Source organism: Neomonachus schauinslandi, chromosome 4 (genome assembly GCF_002201575.2).
Source record: "Neomonachus schauinslandi chromosome 4, ASM220157v2, whole genome shotgun sequence".
Taxonomy (NCBI): Eukaryota; Metazoa; Chordata; class Mammalia; order Carnivora; family Phocidae; genus Neomonachus; species Neomonachus schauinslandi.
In genome coordinates, this window is record NC_058406.1 from 93,534,476 (window position 1) to 93,545,578 (window position 11,103).

Sequence of the window (11,103 nt, forward strand, 5' to 3'; positions counted from 1 at the left end):
CAAGATGGAAGAAATGGAACAGTGTCTACTAAAGAGGCCTGGATTAGAAATCATCACTCCACCTCCAAATACACTCTTCACCTGCAGACCTGTGTGCACACACGAGTATACACACACACGCGCACACACACACACAGAGATTTGGGTATCCTTCTCTTGTCCTATTAGTGATTCAACAAACATTTATTTTTTATTTTTATTTTTTTATTTTTTCTTAAAGATTTTATTTATTTATTTGACAGAGAGAGAGACAGCGAGAGCAGGAACACAAGCAGGGGGAGTGGGAGAGGGAGAAGCAGGCTTCCCGCGGAGCAGGGAGCCCGATGTGGGACTCGATCCCAGGACCCTGGGATCATGACCTGAGCCAAAGGCAGACGCTTAACAACTGAGCCACCCAGGCACCCTCAACAAACATTTATAGGATTGGACTCTATCAGGAGGACACACAGTAGAGTGAAGGCAAAGGAATTTTGTCATCAGATAAAAAAGTGAACAAATAAACCTGTGTTCATTCAACATCTACCTCTTAAGCACCTACTCTGTGCCAGACACCATAAACAAGCAGACAAAACATAGTCTCTCTCCTCAGTACGCTTGTAGTCTGTGCAGGGAGATAAACAAGTAAATGGATAATTTCAATACCCTGTGTTGAAAGTACTATGTTTGAATTTACTCTCTTCAGGCTTTCACACCTATCTTCCAGTAAAACTAACTTTGCTAAGTTCACACTGTCAAATTTGATGGTCAATTCTTGGTCTTTTTACTTCACCTGTTGGCAGCATTTTACACCGTTCTTTGGATCCGTGTAGTGAGGCAGTCAAGAGTGTGGACTCCTGATCCAGAAGAAGTTCCAAATCCCAGCTCCACCACCACCACCACCAGCTGTGTAACCTTGAGAAAGGCTCTTAAATGCTGGCCTCAAGTTTGTCATATATAACATGGGATCTACGAATAGTGTGAATCTACTAGAATCTACTTCATAGTGTTGTCAGGATTAAATTGTACTAAGAACAGCTATTGCTGTTGTTGTTTTATATTTTCTTGACCTGACTTGTAGGATCCCACACTCACTGATCTTTTCTCTTCATTAGCTACTTCTCCTACTCCCTTGCTGGTTCCTTCTTATTCACCTTATCCCTAAAGGTGCCCCGGGTCCCTGTCATTGTACCTCTCCTTTAACTCTGTCACTCTCTTTTTTTTTTTTTAAAGATTTTATTTATTTGACAGAGAGAGACACAGCGAGAGAGGGAACACAAGCAGGGGGAGTGGGAGAGGGAGAAGCAGGCTCTCCGCAGAGCAGGGAGCCCGATGCGGGGCTCGATCCCAGGACCCTGGGATCATGACCTGAGCCGAAGGCAGACGCTTAACGAATGAGCCACCCAGGCACCCCACTCTGTCACTCTCTTGGTGAGCTCATCCAATCTTGTGGTTTTAAATATCATCAGTGGTGGACACTATGATGAACCACCCAGATACTCCTACAAGGAAGGCCTCTTGCCCTAGCTGCTAATGGTACTGTCAGTGGGCAGCCTTCAGCTGTTGGCCCTTTCAGGGATTGCCTCAGGTGCAAGGCTTGCCTAAGGCCATGTCTTTCTAGGGATGGTCAAAATTCAACAGCTAGTAGAGTCAAGAGGCCTTCCTATTTCAACCTCACATAGGACAACGCTGACAGGCCATTTCAAACAGAGCTCCCCATGGAATCAGCTGAGGGTGTCGGGCCTGCATTGTAGCTCAAATGCTTCTGCCCAATCCTGCTTCCTCTACTTGCCTTCGAGAGATGTTGATCTTAAGGACATTCATTCTCTATTAAACAGCTGAAACACTAAAGTCTGCCTCAGAATGTGCTTCTCAAAGAACTCGAATTGTGATGCCATTTATATTCTGATGACTCCCGAATTTTGTATCGCCAGCCCAATCTTCTCTGAACTCAAAATGGTATATTCAGCTGCCTCCCTGGAAATTTAACAGATATCTCAAATTTAACATGTCTAAAACTGAGCTCTTGATCTTCCCATTTCCAAAACCTTTTCTTCTTCTCTCAGTAAATGACAACTTAATTCTTTCATTCAGCCCCAAAACCTAGACAGTCTTTATTTCATACCCTACATTCTGTTATCAGCAAATCTTATCTATTGTACCATCAAACTAGATTAAAAATCTAGCCACTGACATTTCCACTGCTAACAGCCTGGCCTAAACGACCATTATCTCTCCTTTGGTTTATTTTAATACCCTCCTAATTGGTCTACCTGCTTTTTCTCTTCCTCTCCTACATTCTATTTTAGACCAAGTAGCCAGAGTGACAGTGTTAAATGTAAATCATATCATGTCATTACTCTACTCAACCCCTTTCAATGTGAGAAGATGAATAAAATTGGTAAATCTCTCTCTCTCTAGACTGACCAGAAAAAAGAGATGATATAAATTACCAATATCAGTAATGAGAGAGGACATCATGACAGATCCTACAGATATGAAAGGGATAATAAGAGAATATTATGAATGTTATGCCTGTGCATTTTACAACTTAGATAAAATAGATAAATGTCTTAAATGACATAGAATATCAAAGCTCATTAAAAAATAGATAATTTTGGGGCACCTGGGTGGCTCAGTCATTAAACGTCTGCCTTCGGCTCAGGTCATGATCCCAGGGTCCTGGGATCGAGCCCCGCATTGGGCTCCCTGCTCAGTGGGAGGCCTGCTTCTTCCTCTCCCACTCCCCCTGCTTGTGTTCCTGCTCTCACTATCTCTCTCTGTCAAATAAATAAAAAATCTTCTGAAAAAAATAGATAATTTTAGGGGCGCCTGGGTGGCTCAGTCGTTAAGTGTCTGCCTTCGGCTCGGGTCATGATCCCAGGGTCCTGGGATCGAGCCCCCCATTGGGCTCCCTGCTCAGTGGGAGGCCTGCTTCTCCCTCTGCCACTCCCCCTGCTTCTGTTCCCGCTCTCGCTGTCTCTCTCTCTCTCTCTGTCAAATTAATTAATTAATTAATTAATCTTAAAAAAAAGTAGATAATTTTAGTAGCTCTATGAATTCAATTTATAGTTAAAATCCTTCCCCAAAAGAAAACCCCAGGCCCAGATGGCTTCACTGGTGAATTCTATTGAACACTTAAGGAAGAAATAATATGCCAGTTATACACAAACTCTCCCAGAAAATTGAATGCTAGGATATACTTCACAATTTGTTCTATGAAACCAGAAATACCCTGATACCAAAATCAGACAAAGGCATTACAGAAAAAGATAACTACAGATCAATACTGCTCATGATATCAATGCAATAGTTCTTTTTTTTTTTTTAAGATTTTTTTTATTTATTTGAGAGGGAGAGAGAGAGCGTGTGTTGGAGTGAGCCAGAGCCCAAGAGCAGGGTGAGATGGAGAAGCAGACTCCCTGGTGAGCAGGGAGCCCGATGTGGGATTCAATCCCAGGACCCTGAGATCATGACCTGAGCCAAAGACAGACACTTAATCAGTTGAGCCACCCAGACACCCCTATACTTCAATTTTTTTAAAAAATCACTTCTCGGCCTTTTGGCTAAGATCAAGTGCATTTTTTTTTAAAAAAAGCAATTAACTACTGATATACACAACAACATGCCTGAATCTCAGTGAATGAAAGAAAACAGAAACCTACATTTATATAAAATTCTAGAAAATGTAAACTACAGTGATAGAAAGTAGCTCAGTAGATGCCTGGGGAAAGAGAAGTGCAATGGTGAGCAGCAGAAGGGATTCCAAAGGGCACCAGGGTATGATGGACACGCTCACTATTTTGAATGTGGTGATGGAGTATACACATGTCAAAACTTATATTGCACACTGTAAATATGTGCAGCTTATTGTCCATTATATCTCAATAAGACTTTTTTGAAAATTAAACCCACCACTGACCAGCAAACATAAAGGCCTACATGGATTGGAAGATTCATCATAATGGCTTACAAAGCCAGACATGATCTGGCCCCCAGAATCTCTCTGACTTCAATTTCTTGCTACTCTCTTCTTCGCTTTCTGATTCCAAACACACTGGTATAATTTTTATTCTTGGAATACCCCTTGAGTGCTTCTAATCCAGGGCTTTATACCAGGGTTCCCTCTACCTAGAGTACTCTTCCCCCAGATATTTGCATGCCTAGCTCATTCACCTCTCACGATGGTCAGTTTTATGTGTCAACTTGGTTTGGATATAGGCCCCAGTTATTTAATCAAGCATTAACTAGGAGTTTCTCTGGTTGAACCCCTGACTAATATACCTCCTCAGGTCTTTCTCAAGTGTGACCTTCTCTAGTGGTCCTTGACCACCCCATTTAAAATTACGACCCCTGACCATTTAGATCTCCGTTCCTGCATTATTTGTCTTTGGTAAAATTATCACTATCTAAGATACTATAACTATCTTACCATGTGTACTAGAATTATAGCTCCTGAGGATAGAAATATTTTTGGCTCAATTGGTTAAGTGGGTGCCTTCGACTCAGGCATCCCAGAGTCCTGGAATGGAGCCCCGAGTTGAGCTCCCTGCTCAATGGAGAGCCTGCTTCTCTCTCTCCCTTTGTCCCTCCCAACCATGCTCGCTCACTCTCTCTCTCTCTTGCTCTATCTCAAATAAATAAACAAAATCTTAAAAAGAAAGAAATCTTTCTTCCTTTTTGTCCATTGTTGTAGCCCCAGTGCTTACAGCAATACCTAGTATACAGTAAGAATGAATGTTTTAGCAAGAGATGTCAGGAAAGCAGAGAAAGTACACTTAATCCAACCCATTGTAGAGGAATCAGAGAAGACTTTCTAGAGGAGACAATACAGTTAGGTGAAGACATTTGGGGTAGGAGGTGACATCTAGGATAAGGGAATTTAATCTAAGCAAAGGAGAACAGCAAGTTCAAAGGCCTAAAGGCAATAATGGTAAGAACTAACATGTATTATGTATTTACTGTAGACCGGGACTGTGTGTATGTATTCTCCATGAATTCTCACAATTACATGAGGTAGGTACTAATATTGTACCAATTTTATAAATGTGGAAATTGAGGCACAGAGAGATTTGGTAACTTGCCCAAGATCACACAGTTAGGAAGAGGCATAGCAGGGATTTGACTTTCGGCAGTCTGCCTCCAGAATCTATTCCCGCTCCACTGAGAGACCTGACATGGTGCATATGTGGAAATGCCTACAATTCAGTGAGTTTGGAGGGTGGAATATGAGAGGACATGGAGAGAAAAAGAGAGAAACAGGCAAGTGGACCCCGCATTTTGGGACAGGGTCTTGTTTCTACCTCCAACTAGCTGTGGGTATCAGAACCTCAGAAAGGAAGGGTGATTAGATGATGCCCAGGGCCCCTTCTAGTTCCCAGAGCTGTGTCTCTGGGGATCACTATCCTAGAATTATGCTAAGTGTTATTGGAGCAAGGTGGGTGGGGAGGGGAGAAACTGAGATCATAGCCATAGTCTCGATGCCAGCTGAAAAACCATGACAGATGCAAACAGAGCTACTTGATAACAAAACATGACAGTCACAACTGGGGGAAGGTATCTGAAGACTTCACCTTAGAGTTTAGAGAAGGCAAAAGTGAGTGGGAGTTTTCTCCCATGGAATGGGACAAGATATATGCAAATCATATATTTGAAAAACAATCACTATCCAGAACGTATAAGGAACTCCTACAACTCAAAAACAACAACAACAAACAACCCAATTAAAAAATGAGCAAAGGACTTGACATTTCTTCAAGCAAGATACACAGATGGCCAATAAGCTCATGAAAAGAGGCTCCATATTGCTAGCCACCAGAGAATTGTAAATCAAAACCACAATGAAATATCACTTCACATGGCCCATACCATTAGGATGTCTATTATCAAAACAAAAACAAAAAGGAAAATCACAAGTGCTGGCGAGGATGTGGAAAAATGAGAACTCTGTTGGTGGGAATGAAGAATGGAAAACTGTTTGGCACTTCCTCACAAAGTTGAACAGAATGACCACATGACCCAGCAGTTTCACTGCTGGTGTATACCCAAAATAACTGAAAGCAGGGACTCAGATATTTGTACACCCATGTCCATAGCAGCATTCATTATTCACAATAGCCAAGAGGTGGAAACAACCCAAATGTCCATCGACAGATGAAGAGATAAATAAAATGTGGTGTGTACATAAATGGAATATTATTCAGCCTCAAAAAGGAATGAAGTTTGTTCTTTCTTTCTTTCTTTCTTTCTCTCACTCATGACCCTGATGCTACAACATGGGTGATTATGCTAAGTGAAATAAGCCAGTCATGAAAGGATTCTGACCATATGAGGTACCTAGAGTAGTCAAATTTATATAGAGAGAAAGTAGTAGAGTGGTTTCCAGGAGCCAAGGGACGTAGAGGTGGGAAATTGTTTCGCTGGTATAGAGTTTCAGTTTTGTAAGATGAAGTTTTGGAGATTGGTTGCACAACACTGTACATGTACTTAATACTACTAAGCTGGACAGTTAAAAATGATTAAGATGGTAAATTTAATGTTATGTGCATTTTACCACAATTTAAAAAATTTTTTTTAATTAAAAAAAGGAAAAAAAGAAGCAGTGGAGTTAGGATTCCAGTTCAGGGCATTTAGCGTTGGTGGTATAGTGGTGAGCATAGCTGCCTTCCAGTTCAGGGCATTTAATGACAGTGCCTGGTCTTAACACAAGTCTACCCTGGTGCTGCAGGTAACATTATCCATAACCCGTGCACCTTAGATGGCAGCCTGTCACCTACTCTTGCCCGAGTATGTCCCTTGGAGTCCATTTATATGAGGCAATGTCATAGAGAGAGAAAGTAGAATAGAGGTTATCAGGAGCTGGGAGAAGGAAAGAAGGAGGGATTACCATTGACAGAGCAGTTTCTGTTTGGGATGATGAACAAGTTCTGTAAAGGGACCGTGGTCATACTTACACAACTTTGTGGATGTACTAAATGCTGCTGAATTAAATGAAAAGTGGTCAAAATGGTACATTTTACGTATGTATATTCTTCCATGAGTTTTAAAAGGTAGTTTTTAAAAGGTGAGAGGGATGGCTTCTAAGTTCATGGCCCTACACAGTGTTTACCTAGACACACACACTGAAAGCCCCAAAGACCATCCAGGGGTGACGGACAGGCAAACCTTTAATTAGAATTAAAAAAACTGGCGAACCTGTCTGGCTAAGAGACACATTCCGTCTTCCTTATCTGTTGCCTTCAGTCAGTTAACAGTTCCTGCCTACCAGCAAGTTCAACCATAGCCTGTCCACTTGAACTTCCTCTTCTGTTGCTCCCCTCTCCCCAGGCTTCTGTCCAGGCAGCCTTGAGGGCTGCTTGTGGAAATGAGCGGAGTCAGTTTGGATCTAAACTTCCACTTCCCCTGGCAAATCACTTAACCATTCTGGGCTTCAGTGTCCTTTTCCAGGCAATAAAAATAGTAACTGACTTAGAGGGTTGTGGTGAGTAGTGAGTGATTTTATCTAAAGAACTTGGAACAGTGCACGGCGCATAGTAAGCACGTGTTTTTGTGATTTATTATTCTCCCAGATGAGGCATGTGAGAGGCCTTGAGGGGAAGGAAAACTAACAGGTGGGGGCAATCCCGTAAACAGGAAGGTCAGTGTGTTAATGGTGCCTAATGGCCTCCTCTCTCTTCCAAGTTTATGTTTGCCTCTTTCTGGGTTGGCTTCCTCAAAGCAACGGACCCCGCCCGAGATGGAGATATGTGTGCAAGGAGTTTACTGGGGAGTACCCTCTCAGGAACAATGCCTGTGGGACATGAAAAGGGCAGTGCTGGGGAGAGGGGAAGTCGAATTGCAGAGCGCCCGGAAGGCCTCAACTAACCCTTCAGTGAACTCTGGATTTGGACTGTTGGAAATGTCCCAAACTGAGGGCTAGCGGGGCTTTCTACTATTCCAATGACGGTGCAGGCTGCCACCAAGAGGGACGTGTTGTCAGCAGCTGAGGGCAATTCCCAGAGATGGACTTGCTTGTAATCTGTCAGCCTTTAACTCATTCCGCAGCTGGGCAAAGGAGCATGTCAGTTCTGGAGGAGGAGGGCTCAGATGCAAACTGCAGCATCTCTTCATCTACCCTTTCCACCATCTCCATCCACTTGCTGCACAGAAGCTTTGGGAGCAGCTCCACCAGGATTCTGTTTGGCCTCTTTCCTTGGCAAAATCTTGCAAAATGAAAGTGAAGGGATGAATTACAAACACAAGTGAGAATCATTGCCAAGGACTTCCCAGAGCCTAGAGAAAGTACACAGAAGTTTACCGAGGAATTTAGAATAGTTCCGGGAACATATAATCCAAGATGCCAGATCTGTACCAGTTGGTTCGTATGTTTGTAGGCACTCCATGTGCAAAATTATTGGATGGGAAAGGCAAAGCGAGTAGACCCCGAGGGTAACCTAAGGGACCAGAAGTTGGATAAGAAAACAGAGGGGTTTGAAAAACTGGAGACATTGCACAAGATCTTTTGGAAGCTATCCTCAAAGTTTTTCCTATGAGAACAGACTGAACTCTAATTCAGTCCTGCAAGCAAAGGAAGGGTGAGTCCAAAGAAGATGGCAGAAATAGGCTCCTTAATACCTGTAGAGAGCACTCAGGAACAAACTTGGAGGCAGATATGACTCTAGCTCTCTCCTCTCTCTCTCTCCTTTTGTTAATGGCCTTAGGCTAGAAATAGGGGATTTAGGATGCAAGCAAAATTTTGATTGGGAAAAGTCCTATTGTCAGATCTCCAACTTCTCACTAAACATTTATAAAGACTGATATATAATTTACAAACTATAAAATTCATCTTTTTTTAAAGATTTTATTTATGTTAGGGAGAGAGAGAAAGAGCAAGAGCATGAGTTGTGGTGGGGGGGGAGGCAAAGGGAGAGGGAAAGAATCTCAAGCAGACTCTCCAATGAGCATGAAGCATGTCCAAATTATCTGACAAAGAGGTTTTGTTTTTTTTTTCAGGTTTTAAAACTTTTTATTGCATATTAAAAAAATTGTGCATTCCAATAATTAAAATCATTTGAACAAAAAAAAATGGCACTCTGATTAAACTGCATTTTACAGCCTGCAGGACACCCTGGACCAGCTTGGTTTTTACTCTTGATTTCACTGTCGTCCCACCCAGCTTCTTCCTTCACCAACAGGCAAGTTCTTTTCCTTCCCTACCAGCCAGACAGGCAGATGGGAGAGGCAGGTGCCTTCGTTGTCAGTAGTTCTCGATTCTTTGATGTTAAAAGGGGCAGCACAGTCATTTAAACTTGATCCAACCACTTTGCATCTTACAAAGTTAAACAGCTAAAAGAAGTAAAATAAGAAGGCAATGCTTGTGGAATGTACAGTGCATATTGGCGGCGCGCACCTCATTACGATTCGCCTGCTTGCTTCTCCTGTTCAATCGTTTCTTTTGAAGGCAGTGGATTTTTCTCTTGCGTTTCTGTCTTCTTCAATTTCGACTTATCGAATTTCTCAATCTTAGCCATATCAGGTTTGTCAGACATGGTTGCAGAGGAAGCGGAGCGAGGTGCGCGTGCAAGTGAAGTCTGGTCTGCTCAGTGGCCGCCGCCGAATGCCCCAAAGAGGTTTTTTTTTAAGATTTTATTTATTTATTCATGAAAAACAGAGAGAGAGAGAGAGACACGGAGGCAGAGGGAGAAGCAGGCTCACCGTGGAGCAGGGAGCCTGATGCAGGACTCAATCCCAGGACCCTGGGATCAGGGCCTGAGCCGAAGGCAAACACTTAACCGACTGAGCCACTCAGGCACCCCCCTGACAAAGAGTTTTTAAGCAGCCATAATGTTTCATTGAGCAATTATGAACACACTTGAAACCAATTCAAACATAGACAGTCTCAGTAAAGAAATTGAAGACAGGTAAGAGCAAATGGAAATTTTAGAACTTAAAAATACAATAACCAAAGTAAAAACTTAATGGATGAGCTCAACAGCAGAATTGAGGGGACAGAGGAAGGAATCCTTTAACTTGAAGATAGCACAATAGAAATTCCCCAATCTGAGCAAAAGAGAGAAAATAGAGGGAAAAAAAATAAACATAGAATCAGGAACTTGTAGAGCTATAACAAAAGATCTAATAATTGTATCACCAGAATGTTGGAAATAGCAAGAAAGAGGGCAAAGATGAAAAAGTATTCAGAGAAATAATGGCTGAAACTTTTCCTAAATTTCCTGAAAATCTGTTCAAAAGACATAAGCTTACAAATTCAAGAAACTAAGTGAATCTCAAATAATATAAACCCAAATATAAATCCATACAAGACACATCACAAACTTCTGAAAACTAAAAACAAAGAAAAAAATCTTAAAAGCAGCAAAACAGAAAAGATGCATCATCCCTAGGGGATCAATAGTTTGAATGACAGCAGGTTTTCTCATCAAAACCCATGGAGGCCAGAAGGAGGTGGTATAGTATTTTTCAAGTGCTGGAAGAAAAGAACTGTCAACCCAGTGTTCTATATCCAACAAACATACCCTTCAGGAATGAGGGAGAACTGAAGACATTCCCAGAGGAAGGAAAATTAAGAGAATTTGTCCAGCAGACCTACCCTAAAAGAATGGTTAAAGGAAATACTCTAAACCAAAGGAAAATGATAAAAGGAGGAATCTTGAACATCAGGAAGGAAGAAAGAACAAGAAAAAGATTAAAAGTATGGTAGGAACAACTGAGGTAAAGAATACTTTGCATCACTGGATGGAGAAGAGCCCCCACTAGCCTACACCAGAGAATTTAAATTTTGGTTTTTGTAAGTCATTAAAATTTTGTTGTGTACTTTCTTCTGTAGCATTGCCCATAATGCTGATTAAATCATAATAGACTGTTTTAACTTAATTTTGTAATTTTCCTTTTTTCTATTATATTCATATTCATTATAAATCTTTTAAAAACATTAATATAAAAAATCAAATTGTCTTAAAAATCAGTGTAACTTACCACATAAACAGAATATAGGAGAGAAATCATTTGACCAGCTCAAATGCAGAAAAAAACATTGACAAAAAAAGTAATTAAAGGAAAAAAAGTAATTAAAGGAGTATTAGAAAGAGTATCATGGGTGAATTGAACTTTTCAGAGATGGTTTCTTAT

The 11,103-nt window shown here is 41.4% G+C and overlaps 1 protein-coding gene across 1 annotated transcript; it reads right to left on the minus strand.

Annotated features, from left to right (window-relative positions):
- Positions 1 to 8,955: 8,955 nt before the first annotated feature.
- LOC110580532 (thymosin beta-4-like) lies at positions 8,956 to 9,542 on the minus strand. Its single transcript, XM_044914099.1, has one exon. It carries the CDS (start codon positions 9,501 to 9,503, stop codon positions 9,369 to 9,371), a length of 135 nt encoding a protein of 44 aa, XP_044770034.1. The 5' UTR covers positions 9,504 to 9,542; the 3' UTR covers positions 8,956 to 9,368.
- Between the last annotated feature and the right edge of the window lie 1,561 nt (positions 9,543 to 11,103).

Bases quoted from the DNA above. Each gene is read 5' to 3' on its own strand.
- LOC110580532 (XM_044914099.1), bottom strand. From the start codon at position 9,503: ATGTCTGACAAACCTGATATGGCTAAGATTGAGAAATTCGATAAGTCG.